The 20,204-nt window shown below is 35.0% G+C and overlaps 3 protein-coding genes across 4 annotated transcripts; 2 read left to right on the top strand and 1 right to left on the bottom strand.

Moving 5' to 3' along the window:
• Positions 1-2,059: 2,059 nt before the first annotated feature.
• LOC148583527 (NADH dehydrogenase ubiquinone 1 alpha subcomplex subunit) lies at positions 2,060-4,214 on the bottom strand. The gene is made up of 3 exons (XM_088511208.1): positions 4,029-4,214; positions 3,809-3,915; positions 2,060-2,341 (listed from the first exon to the last, which is right to left on the bottom strand). Exons 1-2 carry the CDS (start codon positions 4,134-4,136, stop codon positions 3,826-3,828), a joined length of 198 nt encoding a protein of 65 aa, XP_088367334.1. The 5' UTR covers positions 4,137-4,214; the 3' UTR covers positions 2,060-2,341; positions 3,809-3,825.
• A 3,760-nt stretch (positions 4,215-7,974) lies between these two features.
• Positions 7,975-13,911, top strand: LOC132161784 (KH domain-containing protein At2g38610). 2 transcript variants are annotated; one of them, XM_059571968.2, is made up of 7 exons: positions 7,975-8,448; positions 8,620-8,708; positions 10,073-10,224; positions 11,991-12,110; positions 12,242-12,361; positions 12,550-12,693; positions 13,372-13,911. In XM_059571968.2, the coding sequence occupies exons 1-7, from the start codon at positions 8,369-8,371 to the stop codon at positions 13,516-13,518; spliced, it is 852 nt and encodes a 283-aa protein (XP_059427951.1). In that variant the 5' UTR covers positions 7,975-8,368; the 3' UTR covers positions 13,519-13,911. The 2 variants fall into 2 exon arrangements, with proteins under 2 accessions (XP_059427951.1, XP_059427952.1); XM_059571969.2 differs by having other exon boundaries at positions 7,977-8,448; positions 12,242-12,358.
• Positions 13,912-15,217: 1,306 nt separating this feature from the next.
• On the top strand, positions 15,218-19,043 carry NSI (nuclear shuttle interacting). The gene is made up of 8 exons (XM_059606971.2): positions 15,218-15,344; positions 15,505-15,590; positions 15,684-15,744; positions 16,397-16,580; positions 17,544-17,643; positions 17,771-17,871; positions 18,245-18,338; positions 18,679-19,043. The coding sequence occupies exons 1-8, from the start codon at positions 15,310-15,312 to the stop codon at positions 18,756-18,758; spliced, it is 741 nt and encodes a 246-aa protein (XP_059462954.2). The 5' UTR covers positions 15,218-15,309; the 3' UTR covers positions 18,759-19,043.
• The last annotated feature ends 1,161 nt before the right edge of the window (positions 19,044-20,204 follow it).

Raw genomic sequence — 20,204 nt, 5'->3', positions numbered from 1 at the left:
AAACAAAAAACAATATAAAGGTTCCACATGCTGAGCAAAGAGGCCAAAAACAAATGACCAAACGAATCTATGAAGCTCTTTTTCTACCTTTTTTTTGTTTTTGGTCTACTCTATTATTTTATTATTAAATAAAGAGTAATGGTCCCAAAGGCAAAGGCGCACACATGAGGGAATCACATTTGATTTCAGCACCACCAAAAGATTATTTGATGGAGCCATTGAATTATTTTCGCTCCTTCGATGTACATGATACCACCACGTCATTATCTCATATTTGCATACTATTGCTTAGTGTACTCATTTCAAGTGAGATATTTCATGATTTTGATTTTGTTTTGTTACATCTATGTGTACATGATACCACATCATTTAAAAATTTAAATTATGCGACAATATACTCACAATGTGACAACATATATATATATACTATTAAATAAAATTTAATTTGGACCATAGAATGATTCATATCCATTTCAACTTCCAAGTGAAATAACATAATTATCATTAAATCTGAAAAAAAAATCTAGTCTAGATCATAAAATAACTTAAAGGAGAGGATCTGAGCAGCCTGGTTGTGAAGGATAACGTGAATTCCATTCTTAAGAGCAAAATGCTCCCCCCGCGTTAATTTGCTCTATTAATTCATTTGCGCGCTTCCTCACTGGCCGAACAAATGCAACCATACACCGACTCATTTCTCTTTTAAAATATACCAAATTAAGTGCTAGGGCTATTATTTGATTATTTGATATATGATGCATCGCAAGAATATCCTGTTGGCTGTTAATATATATCTTTCTAGTCACTAATAAGATAATGAATTATATGCTGAAAAGGGCAGTGGACCTTGGTCGGCATCAGCGACAGGGCAATTGCTCTCTTGTGACAGCATAGCCAGATGGTTGACAAATAATACCACATGCTTATCAATTAAGGGGATTTTGGGTGATCATAAAAAAAAGTAACACACCAAATGTATTATGATAATCATGCATCATTATATTGATGATTTTTTATATAACCCGTAAATCTGACTCAAAATTAACAAGTTAAGGTTGAAAGATTTGACCCGTATAATTAAATTAGTCAAAATTAACTTAATTTTATGCCTATTATTCGACACAACTTGAACCCAACACGCAATATTTAGAGCAAGTAATTTTTAATAAGACCCGCAAATCCAACACGAAATTAACGAATTATGGTTGAAAAGTCTAACCAATTTAATTAAATTGGTCAAATTCTTCCATCCATGCATGAATGGCCAACCCCAACTCTTTTCTTAAACTCATAAGATGCCACCGCAATATCCATCTTCCGTAAACAACTTAGGTTTTGTTTAGTTTGCGGAATGTCTAGTTCATTGAAAAATGAATAGCTACTACTAAAAATAGAAAAATATGGAATGAAATAATTATTCTTATTCCTTAGTTTAGTAACAACATATGCAAAAATTGAAATTGAATCAAAATTACGATAAATCCCATATTATTATTATTATTTTTTTCAAACTCATTAAAATATAAAAATAAAAATAAAATAAAATGGCCACCCACGGAAGCGGTAGAGGGTGGCCCCTGCCACCCTTGAAGCAAATCTAGGGTGGCCGTAGCCACCTCAAAATGCGAAGAGGGTGGTGCAACCACCCACGACCTCTTATTTGGTTAAACCACCCACTTTATTTTTCATATTTTTTATTTTGTTTTAAATTTTAAATTTTTTTTTTAAAAAAAAATTATATGGATATTTTTGAATAATGTATTCAATTCCTTAAAGATTAGCTAAGCTCCTGTGTATATGAGTTTAGTAATCCCATGTGAATAAACTATTTACAGGAATAGTGTGTTACCAAACAAAGGAATAGCCATACATACGATTAACTAGTCTATTCCGCAAATTAAACGGGGCCTTAGCATCATAGTATGGGAAAAACGGTTCAATAGGAAGCTTAGTGAATAAGCTCACCGTTCAGGCTCTATTCTTAAGAGATATTAATTGCCAAATGAGAAGTCGCCGTTTCAAAACTCTTCTATCGCTCCAATTCTAATTCCCAGGATCATCTACCAATTACCTCGTTTTGAAGAACTTATTGAAGCCCTTAATATTTCCAGGCACAACAGAAACAGGTTAGATTACATGTTCAACAAAGCTCTCACAAACGAAATTCAAAGAGTCAACATAACAAGGAAATTCACTGGAGAACAGAGTATTTTTCCTACACGTTTCAAAGCTTAAGCAACTTCGCAAACAGCCAAAACTAACACAAGATGGAGTTGTTCTTGAGGCTCTTCAGCAGTGCTGGCAGTTTATTCCTTCCTCAAGAGTTCATTAGCAAACCTTCCTGCATTTTGTGGTAAATATGATAAGTTTCATGGTCAAGATATTTGATGAACACAAACAAACACTTGCATCTACATGGGCAGAGTGAAGAGAGGAGCGGGAAGAAGTGGGGAGCCCAGATTACATGATCCCTTAAAAATAAAACTTCAATGTTTGAGCACAAAAGTTGAACAAAACTCAGCATGGAATCTGAAAGCATACAAGTGCAAGTGTATGCAAGTGTTTAAAATTGAGTAACCAATAATTTATGTTTATTAAGCACTCCTCGAGATGATCGGTGGTGTCAATTTTAATTGTAGAAATTCAAAAGCAATTGAAAAAGCTATACGAATCAATTATTGTAAAAGTTAAAGATCTTGCTGGTAAACAAATGCATGCAGAAGATGAAGCCAAAAAATATTATAATAACTTCCTTCTTCTTTTTTTTTTTTTAATAGAAACACAAGGTGAAACGTATTGTTAAATGTCTCAGCAAAACGAACTCCCAACCACCCCCCCCCCCCCCCCCTCTTTGTCCCTTTGTTCTTGTTTGTTCCTTCTTCTTTTTTGAGTGTGGGGGAGGGGGGCTCAGGAGACGTAAGTGTAATGCTTGAATATGACGTAAAACTAGAAATATGCACACATCATATTTTCAAATCCACCATCCACATTTCATAGTATCTGCAAAGGGGCAGAAGCAACATTTGTGGGAAGAGAAGACCCTCTCCCACAGAACTAACGCACTAGAAAGCAAGAGCTACATACCTACAACTACTTCAACCTAGAATATGGGTTCATTTAACTTCCTATCACGCATCAGATAATTAGTTAATTATGTGAAAACAAGCATAAATTAATCATTCAGCTATCCCATATCACAAACATTTGAAGTTTACACAATATCAAATGCCTTCTGACTACTCCAGCAATCTAGCAGTGTCGAGCTCATGCATAATATCATAAATCCCAAGCAAAAACTTATGTTTATGCCATTTAAAAAGCTCTATGCCTTACGTACAGTCCCAACTATTCTGGGTTCCATTATGATTAAAGTCTGGTATCAATGGTGGTCTGTAGACTGATCTAAATCCATTTACCTTTTGAGTTGGGCAAAAAAGCGTGCATATTTAAATCTATTATCGTAGTTCCAAGCAGTCGATAGTCATGCCATTTACACACAACAACCTCATCTCAAAAATGACTTATGTCTATGTAAGGGGGACATAATAATCACAGCATGACATCTCCAAGTGAAATAAATACACACACGCGATAGGCTAGAAACGTGAATAATAGCGGTAATCTAAAATGAAACTGGGTTGATTTTTGTAGTTATTGCACGATCGACTAGAAACGTGAATAATAGCGGTAATTTCACCATTGGAAGAATTATATGTACTTGATAAGAACAAATTACCCTAACACTAAAGTCTCAACCTCAAACGAAACGAAACCCTAAAAGCGAAATCACGCGGTAAAGAAGAAAAACCTTTTTTTCATTTTCTTTTAATTATGAGCAGCAGAGAGCTTCTCGATGAGCTTCTTGTCCCTCCTTTCCATGGCCACGTCCCACTCGTCGTTGCCGATGTGCTTCGGCTGAGAGATTTAGGGATTGAGTTAGTCCGAGAAAGAGGGATTGATCGGAATTAATGTAAAAATGAAATAATAAAAATAAATTAAAAAAAGCAAGAGAAAGAAATGGAAAATACCCGGCCGTGAGCAGCTTTGTGGATGTAATACTGAGCATTACCCATCACACACAGCATCCCTGCTATGATTCCCAGAGGTAGCGTCGCTTCCAACCACACCCACGACATTATCAGATCTCGCTCTCTCCCTCTCTCGACAATCTCCCCCCCTCTCGGTCTCTCCTCGTGCTTGGAATGTTGTTACTTGCGCATGGATTATTTGGACCCAACCCCGCCACACTTTCTCGGCCCAACAAGAAGGCCTTGTCCATATTTCTTTGCTCCTCTTTTATTTATTTTTTTATTTTTATTTCTTATAAAACAATTCAAAATATAAAAAATACTCCTGAAATATTAACAACAAAATAATAGCTCATTTTCATTTCCTATTAGGATCCTCAACAATAGATCTACTTAGAGATCTTAATCCCACCATTTCACTTGTAATTTGTTGACGGGTGTTAAAATCTTTTTGGTGGTTGAGGTAGCTCTAATAAAACGCTAACATTTGTTATTAAGTTATAACTTATAAAAGAGTTGTGTAGCATTTTTCGTACATATGTAGGTAGTAAGAGCACTTATATTAGGTTCCCTAACTTTTTTTTTGTTAGTTAAAAAATTATATTATTATATTTTAGCTATCTACTTTTTTTTAAAAAAAAAACACTTATAATATATTCTATATTTAAGTATTTTAGTTTCATTCTTCTATTTAAATATTATTTGATTTTCAAAATACCTATATATATTATAAAGTCACATGCATGCATGTGAGTAAACAACTTTTTCATTTTTTTTTTTTTTTAATATTTGGTGAACAATAAATATAGCAATTAAAAAAGTTTTGGGCGAAAGTTTTCACTCAAAATAATAATGGCTAATTGGGGGTGTGAACGCTCTGGTGCCTTTTTTTCTCAATAAAACAAAATAGAAAGAAAAATGATTAAATCTGTGATGTTATGGCGCCGTTAAGGAATATAGAAATTAAAAAATAGCGAATCCAATTATGAAGAGTCAATACCCCGTCAGTATTGGATTTGACATGTCGAATCTTGTGTTAGAGTCCCACCCCCCCCCCCCCACCCAAAAAAAATACAGTATTTATCAAATATAAAAATATTATTTACTTACATATTGATTAAATAATTAATTATTATTTTTTATAGTTAAAAAAATAAACAAATCTTTAAAAAAAATATTTAAATAGAATAATGATGTTAAATACTTACGTTTAGCCGGTCCAAGGATTCTCTCTATTTCGAAATATTTAGAGGGGGAATTACTCTTTGGGTTGGCTAGTTGGTGCCCTTAATCCTCTATTTTTATTTATTTATTTTTTTCTTAGTTTTATCGAGTAATTCTAAGAGGTCTATTTGTGTCATATTAATAATGATGTGGTATTAAAATCATCATTGAAATGCGATTGATCATTATTAAATTTTGATTAAATTGTGATTTTAATAGTCACATTAATTTTTAATATGACACAAGTAAATCACTTAAAATTACTCAGTTTTACCCTTCTAATTCCCCCTCTAATTATATCAAATGGTATAAATGATATTACCTAATAAATATGTATTCAATTTTAAGTATTTAATGAAAAAATAAGAGAAAGTAAAATTAGTTTTGAATCCTTAGAAAACTACAATGTAAATGTTATCATTTTTTTATTATTATTATTATTAATTGCGCTCAAATCCAAATCAACACTCTATTTCTCTTTCTCCCTGTCTCACAAGTCACAACCTATTGTTCATTGAGAACCCACTTACTGTTCTTGACTTCGACCCACCAATTTAATTTTCGGATTTGAGAGAATTTTATTTTTATTTTTTTTGGCTCTCCAGGTTAAGAATATTTTTCTATTTGTGGGTCGACGAAGTATTTTTATGAATTCTTTACACATGTTTACGTTTGTTTTTTTTTTTTCTCGTCATTATGGTTCATAGTCAAGAGAGCGTAATTGTTTATGTGTTTTTACATTCTGCATTTTTTTTAAAGCACAATCATAGCTCCTCTCCATCTTTGTTGATTGACACAGTCTGTTATGTATCAGATTGAAGATTAATGTTGACCCTTGAAGATTTGGTGGATAATCAACGGACCTTAATGAATTTAGAAGTGATCAACCACATATGGAGAGTGACCGAGAGTAGCTACTTAGCCATTCCTAAATTATTATTTTTAAAAAAAAAAATTAAATTTTTGTTGGCTCACGTTATAGAGCTACATCACCAACTATATCAACCATGTCAGTTTCAATTTGAGCACCACTCAATCTCTCAAAAGTCTACTCTCTTATCTTGGGGGGGGGGGGGGGGGGGGGGGTTAGTTTAAACACACCACTCAATTCATTAACGTGACAAACCACAAAGAACTAATGAAAGAACCAAATCATTTTAAGACAGGGTAAATACAAGCTTAGCAACAAAGCTTTATTTCATTATCAAGATTTAATATTATTATATCAAAAATAACATAATTTAAATAATTTGACATTATTATTTACATGTAAATACAAAAACATTGAAGTGAAACTATATAGTGGGTGGGCAGGTATTTGTTTGAAGTTAAAAGACCACAACCCATCAATCTCGCTCTCCCCACTGATTATGGAAAAGGTTATCCTACTTCAATAGGGTTTGCCTTTTTAAGCTACTCGGACGGAGGAAAAAGGATTACTTTGACTTTCACCGGACCCTCCACCAAAAGTCGTAGGCTATCGCACACAAAAACTTCGTCCCACTTTACAACCTTCGAAATTTGCATTTGCAGAAAATAAAATAAAATAATAATAATAATAAAGATTAAGCTTTAAGCACGTAAATATGACCTTTTTTTTTTGGGGGGGGGGGGAATAATCGTCGCCCTCGACTTTTCTTTGCTATTTGTGGTTGAACAAAAATATTGGTTAAAGGACAATTCCACCTACGAAAATAAACAAGAAGAGTCCATTCAATCAAAAAAATTGTAAAGGTCTAAGGAGCTACTTGTCTACTAGACAATTACAGCACAATTATGGGTCCACTACGTAGCTAAAATTCAAGAAACACCATTCAATCACCTCAAAATTGTTTACATAAAAATGGTCACAAAATCCCAAAAGAAAGATTGACATAGAATATCCCATAAATTCTATTGAGCCTCTTCTCTCATAAAATGATTTGACTCAAGTATTCCAAGCTTTTCACCACCACCTTTCATGCCAACATCATCACTTCAATAGTTTTCTCCGCATCTTGGAGGTGCCAATCACTCAATTTAACCGTACAAAAATTTACATTATCAATTCTCAGGAGTAAATAAATTTTGTGAAAGAATAAAACTTTTACGAGTAGATAAATTTTGAACAATTTGTCATCCATTCGAATAAATAAATAAATAAATTTACACCGAGAATATAGATTCATTAAAAAAAAAGAAAAGAAAGAAAATAAAAAAGAAGAGGATAGGACGGAAAAGATTCATGGTCTATTCACAAAGCGGTCAAAAAGTCAAAACTCAAGGGCGTATTGAAGAATGAATAACGCTAAAATGTCCGAATCAAATAAAGAAGGCGAAAAGGTGGCCAAAGACATCAAATGAACCACTCAAATGAAGAAGCCATAAAACGACGTAGTTGTAGGAAATGTTGAGCAATTCGCACCCTCACCGTCCAGCTAAGACCGCGTTGGCAAAACATCATTAATCATTTGCCATTGGGGCTCTATGTTTAACTGGGGCCCCCACTCTCTAATCCACCCTTGATTCGCTGCATGCCCGACACGTGTTTATAGCTGCAACATAACTTGTCACTCCATTCACAGAGCTTATATAAATTTCCACCTGGCATTTTGCCTGCGGTAAAAAAAAAAAACACAATAGCCGAAAATTTATGTCTCTCACTCTTTCTCTCTCTGTCTTCTACTTCCTCGGCCACTGTGAAAATTTTGCTGCAGAATCTTTACCCCCCACCCTTGATTTTTCGTTTCCAAAAGGATCTGCTTGTTTCCACTCTCCGTCTCCCACTTCCCCAACTTCCATTTTTTTCTTTTACTATATTTCCTTTTTATTTATTTTTAACACACAACTCTATAGACAGAGGTGGGATACAAAAGGGAAATTAGTGAAAAAAGAGGAAGAAAATAATTAAAGATTTTGCCTTTCCTTTCTGCAAATTTGACAGAGCGCTGTCGACCCTTTTCTTTTCTCTCTCTCTCTCTCTCTCTCTTTTTTTTTTTTTTTCTTCCCTTATTACAAACCCACTTTATTGATGGTGCTCTGTTTCTCCTTTTTCTTCTGCAACAAGAAGAACAGCTAAAACCCTTTTTTCAATCCCATTCTTTTGTTTTGTTCAAATTCTCTGAAAAGGAAAAGCCATGTCAGGTCTGTATAATCCCAACTTCTCACCAGCAAGAGCTGCTTCACCCCAGATTAGAAGCACCCCAGATGTTGACAGGTACTCCTCCAAAAACTCTCACTATGATTCATAAAATCAAAGCAGACAGAACCAGAGACAAAGATGTAGTCTTGGTCAAGTCTTTGAATTTCTTTTGTGGAATTGTTTTTTGTGTCTGAAAATCTTGAATGTTTCTGTTCTTTTGATCTACGTGGTGTTGCTGTTTTGTAGTCCGTACTTGTCAGAGCTGTTGGCAGAGCATCAAAAGCTTGGACCTTTCATGCAAGTCCTTCCGATATGTAGCCGACTGTTAAATCAAGGTGTCTTCCTAAATCTCTGAATTTTGGATCTAGGTTTTTCTGGGTTTTTAGTGAGTTTACCCTTTCCTTATTCTTTTATGTCTCTATAACAGTATTACTGGGATAAGAAATGTGCCTCCTTGTAAGGGTTTAGATCAGTCTGATCGTTCTTAACTTTTAACTGAACTTGGCCACTGGTGTCCTCAGTCCCAGACAACGATTACCGTATTTTATCATACATCCATCTTTTTTCTTTTCCCTAACATATCTGAATATGGAATTGTCTGCACTCCTGGCTTGATAATATGGTAATCCTTGTTTTTGAGATAACGTGATATTAACTTTTTCCAACGGGGAAGTTGGAAGTCTCGTGAAATATAACCCGATTCATTGAGTTTTAGATAGTTGCTGAATACTTCAGTTAGTTCACGTAGAATGGAGTCAACTCAAAAAATCAATTTAGTTTTATTAGATTGCCAAATGTATCTTCATATTCATTTTTTTTTTGGGAAATTATGAAAATTTTCATTGTGATGTCTGGAGTAGTGTGAATCAATGCAATCATTGTGTCCAGTAAAATCAGTGTATCGGTGTAAAAGAAGCAATTGGGAACAATTTCTACACCATTTTAAGGCCTTATGAAGGGTGTGGTGATGATACATGGGACATATATGAATTTGATTGCATTGTAGAGTCTGGCGAATAATTTCATACTGGGGTTGGTTTGAACTAGTCATAGGTGGTCTCTGTTAATAACTTGTGCGATGATATTCTGAACATAAATATAACAATGCTAGAGCTAATAACATCAAACATGTTGACAGAGTATGATTTTGGGGGTCCAGGGACTTTTTTTGCAGAGGAGTTTTAACGAGAGTGCTGAGTTAGAATCTGCCCTAGCTTCATGAGTAGGCTTTAGTTTATGTAGATTATAAAGCATTTGCTACTTTGGCTTATTCTGGAGTTTGCTAGTGTTTTAGTCATCACAAGTTTAAGCACATGAATTTAAGACCAAAATGAATCGCTGGAGCCTGGGTCATCTTAATAGTTGTCCTCAATAGGCCTCCTTGCTGAGCAGAACTAAGACATTTAACTTCATCTGATACCCAACATATGTATAATACCAACATTTAAGGCATCATGTCTCCTTCAACAGAAGTTAGACTGTAAGTAAATACTGTTGTAGTCATATACTCTTTATGGCTCTTGACTGAATGGTCTTATTACTGAGTTCTTTTTTAGTTAATCTTAGCAGCTTATTCTCCCCTCCTTTTTCACTTCACATGGTTCTTCGAATTTCCAACTATTTGGTGATGCCTTCGTTAGTGGTTTATTTGTCAAGAGCGCCGATCAATTTCTCATATGAAATGCTCTTAAATGTGCAGAGATTTTACGGGTTTCTGGTATGATGTCCAACCAAGGTTTTGGTGACTTTGACAGGCTTCGGCATAGAAGCCCCAGTCCCATGGCTTCTTCGAACCTCATTTCAAATGTCACCGGGACAGGATTTGGTAGCTGGAATGGCCTTCCTCAGGAGGTGATTGTTTATCTGATTTTTAGTATTTCAATTTGGTGTCCTTGAGATCTATTTTGTTTATGTGTTCTTAAGTTATGCAACTACTTATGAATTGTCTTGCAATGTGTGTATCATATATACATGATTTAGTGTTAAGTCGGTGGTTTTTCTATTGGCTTCATGTGTGAGTTTGGCTAGATTGTTCATACCTCAATGTATATAATTGGAATGCAATATGATAAGGGTTGAGACAGCAGCAATGATTATTTATTTTTTCTTTTACACAAGTAATTCAATCTTATTAGAAGGCCTAAAGGGGCCCAACCCAAGTACACATAGAGTATACAAACGTGAATGAACCAAGAAGCTTATTGACTTTTTGATCTAATTTCTACTTCGTTGAACTGCCACTTAGGAAGGAAACGTGGTCAATAGAGAAACGGAAAAGTAGTTTGTAATCATCCAGTCTAGAACACACAACTTCAGCGACTCTAGCTGGTTTACAACTTTTCCTCTTATTCCCTCTGTCATTAAGTAATATGATACTACTATTATGTGATGCCTTAAAAAGTTAGCCCCTCATTGCGAAAATATGAATTTTTCACATTGAGTAAGGGGATTATAATGGTGCGCATGGGTTCTAAGTCTTATGTTGGTTCCTTATTAAGTGAGACTAAGTTTTATAAGTAATTTTAGGGAGTTCTAATTTGAACTTGACTAGTCCTTTTGAATGACAATGTATATGCAGTTAGCGTTTTTCCTAGGTCGTTATAAATGGTATTAGAGCAACTTAGTAACACTATATGGTGTTGAGGCATTCCATGACATGGACCTTGACGAAGATGTCAGGTTTTTTGAGATCGTGACACCTCAGGAAGTCAGTCTCACATAGGAAAGATGAATTATCCACATTGATTGGGTGGATTATTAAGGTGCTCATGAGTTTTAAGTTCTATATTGATATTTACTAGGTGAGACTAAACTTTATAAGTAATTCTAGAAAGCTTAAATTGCAACTTGACTAGTTCTTTTGGAGCGACTTTGCAAATGTGGCTAACCCTTTTCTTGGGTCATTACAAATAAATAGCTTAATGAGGACTTGAATAAACTGATATTATTTCAAGCTTCACCTTTTATTATTTAATACTTGATGATTGCATTTGAATCTCACAAATGGGAGGAAGGTGGTAAAGCGACCTGATTTTTACCTGTAATTTAAGTGCATCAGAGGACTGACTCTTTTGTTTTTGATGATATATATTATTTGTATGTGAATTGCAATGTGTAAAGAACAAGTTCTAATTAATTCTAGTTAGGGGTTTCCTTTTGTATGCTTCATGTGTACTTAGGGGCGCCTTATGCTTTTAATGATATTTGTCAACTGCTTATATATACAAAAAAATGGAACAAGTTCTGATTGGCGATACAAATGTTTTTGTAAATAGGAGTTTTTATTTTTTATTTTTGTGTAAGTATTGTAAATAGGAGTTAATGACCACAAATAAGGTTATTGCAGCTTGGTACTTGTTTGCATGTACATCTCGTCTCCACTCTGCCTTTGGGTGCATTAATGTTTTCAAGTCAAAGTTTAAACCAAAAGATTATTTGGTAGTCTGAATTGTGAAAGTGATCCTTTGCGCTTCTGTTTTTTTTATACAAATGAATTTCTTATTGAATGTTCATTGTGTATCTGAAAACCACATGCTATTTTTTCTCTTTGATTTTTTCTTTAATCCTTTCTTTCTTGGTATTTTTATAATATTTTAAGCACCTTCATTACGTAACAGAGATTAAGTGGACCCCCTGGAATGTCGATGGACTGGCAAGGTGGTGCGCCCGCAAGCCCTAGCTCATTCACTGTCAAGAGGATTTTGCGTTTGGAAATTCCAGTTGATACTTACCCAAATGTAAGCTTTGTGCAAAAAGCTAGTTTATGAAGTGAAATCTGTTGCATATATCCATATGTTTCACCAGTTTTTTAAAAGAACTTTTTAACAACTAGTAACACATAAACTGCTTGTTTCTTTGCGGATATTAGTTCAATTTTGTTGGGCGGCTTCTGGGCCCTAGAGGCAATTCACTGAAACGGGTGGAAGCTACAACAGGCTGCCGTGTATATATTAGAGGGAAAGGGTCAATAAAGGATCCAGACAAGGTGGTACACATCTAAACCACACTTTCCTGTTCTGCTGCTATTAGAACTGCTGTTTTTCAATGACGATTCGGCCAAAACCTGCATTGAAATATAATGCATTTCTGAATGGAACTTTTAATGTGATCTTTTTCACATTTAGTGTTGGTTTTAATGTGCATACTAAATTATCTTCTGTTCTTTTCAATCTCAAGGAAGAAAAGCTTAGGGGAAGGCCAGGCTATGAGCACCTGAATGAACCACTCCACATCTTGATTGAGGCTGATTTACCTGCCAGTGTTGTTGATATGAGGTTGAGACAGGCGCAGGAAATTATTGAAGAATTGCTCAAACCTGTGGTATATATATCTTACCTAATTCTTCTTATCATTTTCTATTTTAAAATTGCATGTAATTTTATCACAGATGGGTAGTTATTATATTTGCAACAACTCCTGAAATTTGCTAATTCTTTTACTGCCTGTTTACTTGTTCTTTGAGTTAGAATATATTTAGAAAATTTGATAAAAATTGCGGTGTTCATGTAACTAAGCTGCAGACGAGTCTGCTCTTCCATTTGATGACTCTTTAGGGAGTGAAGTGATGGGAGCATACAGGCACACTAACTCTATAGTAAATCTCTATGTTTCAACTTGGTATAAGCCTTCGGCTCATGTTGAGTTCATAACTTGTAGTAATTTTCCTGCTTTGATTGGAGTGAAGTTTCATTATCCGCTTCTTATGAGAAGTGAGGAAGGGCCATTTTGCAGGTCGAAAGACAAGCATTCGGCTGAGGACGCTTTATGTTTTGGAATAGGATCGTCTTCATTTCCATTTTACGATTAAATTGTGTTTTGTTACATTTAACAGTGTATATGATGCCATTTTTAATTGATGCGACTTGTATATGTGGCAATGTAGATACTATTACATATGTGAAATATAATCTAAACCTTCATTACATGATATGCCTTAGTTTTGACATAAGTTCGTTTTTTTTTGGTTGGTTTTTTGGGGTTGTATCCTTCAATATGCAGGACGAGTCCCAGGATTATATTAAGAGGCAGCAGTTGCGTGAATTAGCCATGCTAAATTCAAATTTCAGAGAAGAGAGTCCTGGGCCAAGTGGCAGTATCTCTCCTTTCAATTCGAGTGGCATGAAGCGTGCAAAAACTGGACGCTGAGAGCCCGTATCATTCATGCCTGGTCTCAAATGCTTTCTACTCTGCTCCAGAAATTCTGGCTGAAAATACCTTGCTCTATGTGTCACTCCAGCACAGCTACAAGAGAATAGGCTAACAATCCCCGGTGGTGAGCTTTATGATGGGATTTTTTTTGTTTTTGTTTTTTTGTACTTCTTTTTGAACAGAAAGACAAAAAGAAAAAAAAAAAAAAATTAAACCAAAAAGAACAAAAAAAGAAGAAGAAGAAGATGATTTATATAGTTGAGTTTAGGTTTGTTGAGGTCAGTTTTCCTTGTAAACTTGATATATTCATTGGATTTATTCTTGTGTTAGTGACTTTTGAGAAGTGTGGAATATATATTTTAATGGTAAAAGTATTAGGTCTTAAGACAATGGATCGAATTTAATAGATTTGATTAAATTGGATTGTAATAATTTCTTTCAATCCAATTTGAAGGAAAATTGTCATTATATTATTATGTACAAGTGTTCTGCAGCAATGAAGTAATGTAATGCCTATGCTTCTTAACTCATTTAATACATTTATTTAATCGTGTTTAAAGTGTTTGTTTTTTTCTTTGAAGTGAATGATGTGAAAAGTCACTTAAAATATCTTAAAGACTCACACTTTACCATCATCAGATTTTGAATCTAACATCACAAGATTCTTTTTCACTTGAAAACAAAAGATTCGGCCAGAACATGATAGGAGGATTCTTGCAGATTTTTTTCTTTGAAGTGATTGAAGACTTTGTGAATTTCCTAAGTTCAAATAATAATAATTCAACCGGTCTCTTTTGACTCCTTTATTAAAACCATATACTATATAACCTTATTAAAGAAGGCCTTGATTTGTGTTTTAGGAGTGATTGGTGTTTGGATTGTTTGTTAATATTTTTGGGCCGTTAATGTTCCTCGTGAAAAAGAAAAAGAAAAAAAAAACTTATTAAAGAGCAAACTTTTTCACATATTGGCTTATGTCTTTGTTTATTAAACTGACATATAATTTTAACATGCGATTTTATGGGCATTTGTCATAGAGCATGTAATTTTCATATATGTTTTTTTTCTTTTAACACGTGCCAATTTATTATGTTGGATAGGCGGGAAATTCAGTTTTGAGGAAAAAAAAAGTAATTCTATTTATTATCTTTCAATCTCCTAAAGCCTATGTGACGTGGTCTTCTCAACCAAACAGACCAATCTCTATGCACTAAATGTAAAAATAATTATTGTATAAATTTTTTTTTTCTCCAAAATGATTAATAGGAAATTCTTCAAACGCAATACGTGGTAGGGTGTACGTGGTAGAGTGTTCTCTACCACGTATAGAAACAACGCTAAAAAATTTCATAATGTTAATACGATGTTTCCAACTTCCAACCAACCTATAGATCAATTATTATTGTTATTATTATTTTTTAAGTTTTTGGGCAGTCACTTTATGCGGAAGAAAAAAAAAAAAAAAAAAATCAAACAACAAAGAATCGGCAAGTCCGCAAGTGGTCCGCAAGTGGCCTTTTTGTTTTTGTTTTTTAATGTAAAAAAAATAAAATAAAAATGGGGAGCGGCTGAATCGTACGACCAATAATTGAATTCCATGTCAACAGCGAGTCGTTTTTGCTCGCCCTCGACTCTCGAGAGTAAGCGGGAAGTCATTCTCAACGGTAGGTCGTTGACCGTCGATTCGATCCTTCATTTTGCCGTGAGCGGTTGGGCGTGTCCGCGATATCTACTATATATCTACTCCTCACTTCTCACTGTAAGAAGCACAAGCTCCGCCACCAGAAAATGCTAACACGCAACATCCTCGCTCCTTCCTCTCCGTAAGAACCAACGCTAGCCCCGCCTCTAACGTGTTTTTTCTTCTTGTTATACGCCTAAATTTCGTCTTTTTGGGTTTCTTGTACAGCAACATTCAAGTTTATGGTTTAGGGTTTCGGAGAAATTAAGGTAACCAACTTTCATTTCATGTTTACGTCTCAGATGGCCGGTCGTTTCATTTGACTTCCGCTGTCAAGTATCTGATAAGCTATTGACTCGTCACTACCTCAACTACGGGCATGACCGAGGTAATGTGCGCTTGCCCATGTCTTTGCAATTGTCTCTAGTGGAAGATAGATGGGTTTTGGGTAATTGTGTAACTTAACGATATATATTTTCAGGACTCAAGAAGCATAATAGTTTACGACTCAGGGCTGGCTTTTGGGACTCCATCAAATCTGGGTATTGAAGGATTTTTGGCTGTTGTTAATGGCGATAATATACTATTTGGATTGGAATACTGGGTTCACTCTGTTGCTGGAATGGGTGCTTTGTCATGCCGTATAATATGCTATTAGTATTTTAGGGAGCTCACTTTGTGTTTCAGTGGTTCATTAAAAGGTCAAATTGCTTGGTCCTGGTATGCACAAGTGTGTTTTGTATGTTCTAAGGAGGAAAGATGTGTTGAACAGGGAGTTGAAGTGTATTCTTTTAGATTGTCTCAAGTCCTACACTAGCACAGAAATTGTTAGAAGATGGATAAGCCACACTTTCCCATACATCGATGCTAAATGGCCATGTTGACTTCTTAGCTCGGAATTTATTAAGTTTATGTTATTATGAGCGACAACTTTTTCCATTACATATAGATTCAATTGATGTTAATTGGAATGTAAAAGAGTAAGCGAATATTATTTATGCACCAGTATACGTTTTATGATAATAAAATTATTTTACTTTTGGTTTAATTTGTGTAGGATATGAGAGTTTCTCCTTTAATTGATTTATACTCTGCGGTAAACAATAAACCAGTAGTTGCATTCTACCAACAAGTTTGATCTGCCCTGTTGCGTTAATTCTATTTAAAAGGCCCTTAACTTGCTTCTTGTATCAGGTTTTTAAAGAACAATACCTTACAAGTCATTGAAACACCCTCTGAACCCCAGGAAGATGAGGAAGTTTTGCCTCAAGAATTTGTCCTCATTGAAAAGACTGAACCAGATGGAGCAGTTGAACAAATATTATTCTCTTCAGGTGGAGATGTCGATGTGTATGATCTTGAAGCCCTATGTGATAAGGTAATTTGATTGTTCTTGGTAGCTCTTTTGCACACGCATTATATTGTTGTTGGTACCTCTTTTGCGCACTTATATGGAACAGCTGAAAGTTATATGCCTTTTGGATTTCATGTTTATGTGTACTTCTGCATATGTATGCGTGCATGTACCAATTGGGGGTATGAGTGATTTTGCGCCACTTTTCATAGACTGAGTATGCATATATCCAGAAGCCCTCTGTAAAATATTTTTCAAAACTTGGGGTGTTATTGTTTTAATGTAACATGGCCGATTGATCTTTTACTGAAGGCTAATATGTTAATAGTGTATAGGGATGGGCATGGAGCCCATTGGTTTGAAAATGCCCACCCTGACTTCTGATCTGACCCACACCCCAGGGGGCGCTGAGCCAAGCTGACACCAACAATGCTGGCTTGGAAGTCAGTGGCTGCTAGACACAGATCAAGCAGTCACCATAGTTCTTGAGTTGGGATTTGAAGTAAAACAATGAAGTTGGGTCGGGTTTGCCAAAATTTTGATGACCAACTTCCAATTCTTGACCCGACTTCAGTCGCGATTGCCAAGCTGACCTATGTTAGAAACTGACTGCTTGGGTTGGCTCAAATTGGGTCAGCGTTGGCCACTCAGATTTTTTAACAGGCCTAATAGTGTATGTAATTTTTCGGGTTAGACACCAAGTATTATTGCTTTGAAGTACAAAAAATTTTAGATGTTGATTATGCCAATCAAGATTCCTTTCATGCTATAATTGATTTATATCCAACCATAGAATAAAAAAATATGTGATATGTGATTTATATTCATTCATCAACAAAGTGTGATTTAAATTCAACAATAGAATAAAAAAGTACGCATGAAATGTGTAATCTCTTTCTCAACTTTGAAGGTTTGGTAACCATTATTTTGTTAAAATCTTCCATGATATTCAAATCACTAAAATCCATAATATCATGTCTATAATAGGTGGGCTGGCCTCGGAGGCCCTTGTCAAAACTAGCTGCAGCCTTGAAAAATAGCTACATGGTAGCCACACTGCACTCTATTAGGAAATCACCTGGTTCAGGTAAATAATAAAGTTGATAATGTTGCATCATCCCCATATTTCATATGACTGGTCATGTGAAGCTCTATTACTCCATCCAAAACCACTTGATGAGCATCTTAGTGTACTTGGAGAAGTTATTTGACAGAAGGGAATGACCAGAAGAAGCTAATTGGCATGGCTCGTGCTACATCAGATCATGCCTTCAATGCCACAATCTGGGATGTCCTTGTTGATCCTTCCTATCAGGTATCTGTTTTGTTACATGATTAATTGGATGGGCAAACACATCAGTGCAGACCATTCCAATAATTATTGCTTGTCATAATGAAATTTCTCTTGGGCAAAACTGTGTCTTCCATTGATATAAAACTAGGGGTTTGGGTTCAGTGGGAAAAGTGCAATTCAAATAAAAAAGAATCTTGATGTTTGACTCTCAACAGAGCATTATTCTGGTGTTTCAGTTTTGGGCATGGTCTTAGAAAAAATTGATGGCATTGTTGGAGTTGGGAACCTTGTATTCATGGACCTAAGCACTGTCTGAGTGTAACAGTAAAACATAATATTGGTTTTCATTAAATGTAAATTGCAGTATCTTGCTAATGGTGTTTTTATCATTCAGGGGCAAGGCCTTGGTAAGGCCCTTGTTGAAAAGCTTATAAGGGCTCTTCTGCAAAGGGACATTGGCAATATAACACTATTCGCAGATAGTCAAGGTACTAATAGCTCTACATATAATTGATTTTACCTTCATCATGATAGCCCATTGTAGATGTCAAGATTGATTAGCCTGTCTACCATTGCTACCCTCTCTGTCATTGCACATCGGCCCTTTTTAATCTCTGCTTTTTGTCAATAAATCAAAGGTTTGAGCCTCATCTCATTTGGGGTCTTAAAACATGAATTTTCTGCTGCCAATTCCCACCCTTTTTATATTGGTCTTCTTCTAACATTTGCAACTCTGTTTTAGCTTGGACTGTCTCAGTTAGAATGTTCTTTTTGTCATATGTGGGATTTGAAGCCTGTAGCCTCACTTCTCTTCAATTGTCATTCCAGTTGTGGAGTTTTATCGGAATTTAGGTTTTGAACCTGACCCAGAGGGTATTAAAGGTATGTTTTGGTATCCAAAGTATTAATTCTCTCTTCAACAAAATCAAGTTTGTTTTTGCTCTTATAAAATCGATATTTTTTTGGTGAGTTTGGTTGGGAACATGGGACATTGGTGGTGGTGAAGAGTATGTAAGACAGATAATTAACCATTTGAGTTTGTACATATGACATTAATGCCTAATAACTGTTGTGGTGATCTCGTCTGGAATCAGTAAAGAACACTGAATTCTCCCATATACATATTTTAAAAGCTTGAAGGCTTGCTGCAATTCTCTATGTTATCCAAGGATTTAGGACCCAATCTTTTCTTCTTTAATTATGTCGGAGAACATGGATATGTAATTGCTCAGGAAAACCATTTTGATTGCCTATCCTAAAGCATGAAAGTGCATGTATGTGAACAAACAAAAAATTGTGTGCTTTTCACCCGTGGACACATTACAGTTGTATATACCAAGTTTAAAAAACTTCCAAACAACTCGGAGGAAATCTAATCTATGTGAACTGTCATGTGGTTTCTCTTTATTTGTTTAGAGTTTGTATGGTCATGTAATTTCACACGTTAAAAGTACGAAATTGAAGAAAGTGTTCCTTTTGGGAATGTGTTTAAAAAAATTGGGGGTTCGAAAAAAAATTGCACAATTTAAAAGGTCAAAACGAAATTTTAAAGGCTGAATTATAATTTTACTAAATGTTTATGCTATTAATAATTATATTTTTATTAAATGCATTTTAAATTCCTATTAGAACCGTTAAACCAATCAGGCTCTTAAAATACAAAGCAAACGCTTTTCTAAAGGAGAGATGTATACGTACCGTTTTCTTACGATTGCTTTTTTGTCTTTTTGACATGAATAGTCTGCAACTGAACAAAATCAATGGTCCTTGTATAAGCAAGATGTACGTCTCTTCCACGCTGATGATGCTCTGTAGTCGTTATACTTTGGGACTCACTTTCTCTAGCGCTTAAAAATTTCAACTTTTTAAAGATGTTATCATTTTAATATATTTCTTTCTAAAAAAAATTAAAAAAAAAAAAAATTATTCACTATTATTTATCCTAATTTAAATGATCATTTAAGAAAGTTATAAGTTGATATAGGTGTACGGCAAGCTATTAAGGCTTACTTACTCGCTACAATTTCTATGGACCGACTTAGGTCGGTTCAAGGAATTGAGGGATATTGATATAGTAAACCACCAAAGGGCACGTAAGGCATGTCTTCTTTAGGACCCTTTGTGCTCAAAGACAACTAAACCACCCTCTGGGAATGACTCTTAACCAAGTACGCATTTTTTATGTACCCTTATTTGGACTATGTCAATTGACTTACTTTTCTATCCTCACCGACTTAAGTGTTGGATATGGTTCATCAAACCTCACAATACAAAATATAGTTGAGCTGTGTGTTCATTGATTTTTAAAATGAACAAAGTTAAAAAAAAAAGGGGGGGGGGGGGGGGGGGGGGCT

This window comes from Corylus avellana, chromosome 10, assembly GCF_965113065.1.
Source record: "Corylus avellana chromosome 10, dhCorAvel1.hap1.2, whole genome shotgun sequence".
Classification (NCBI taxonomy): domain Eukaryota; kingdom Viridiplantae; phylum Streptophyta; class Magnoliopsida; order Fagales; family Betulaceae; genus Corylus; species Corylus avellana.
This window is presented reverse-complemented; position numbering and strand designations above follow the sequence as displayed.

What these genes read in the sequence shown, in the direction of transcription:
- LOC148583527 (XM_088511208.1), bottom strand. Translation starts at nt 4,136, where the DNA reads ATGTCGTGGGTGTGGTTGGAAGCGACGCTACCTCTGGGAATCATAGCA. An exon ending in ACAAAGCTGCTCACGGCCGG is followed by an intron (nt 3,916 to 4,028) that starts GTATTTTCCATT and finishes TAAATCTCTCAG; the next exon opens with CCGAAGCACATCGGCAACGA.
- LOC132161784 (XM_059571968.2), top strand. Translation starts at nt 8,369, where the DNA reads ATGTCAGGTCTGTATAATCCCAACTTCTCACCAGCAAGAGCTGCTTCA. An exon ending in AGCACCCCAGATGTTGACAG is followed by an intron (nt 8,449 to 8,619) that starts GTACTCCTCCAA and finishes GCTGTTTTGTAG; the next exon opens with TCCGTACTTGTCAGAGCTGT. An exon ending in CAGTTGATACTTACCCAAAT is followed by an intron (nt 12,111 to 12,241) that starts GTAAGCTTTGTG and finishes TGCGGATATTAG; the next exon opens with TTCAATTTTGTTGGGCGGCT.
- NSI (XM_059606971.2), top strand. Translation starts at nt 15,310, where the DNA reads ATGCTAACACGCAACATCCTCGCTCCTTCCTCTCC. An exon ending in ATCCTCGCTCCTTCCTCTCC is followed by an intron (nt 15,345 to 15,504) that starts GTAAGAACCAAC and finishes TTTACGTCTCAG; the next exon opens with ATGGCCGGTCGTTTCATTTG. An exon ending in CAACTACGGGCATGACCGAG is followed by an intron (nt 15,591 to 15,683) that starts GTAATGTGCGCT and finishes ATATATTTTCAG; the next exon opens with GACTCAAGAAGCATAATAGT.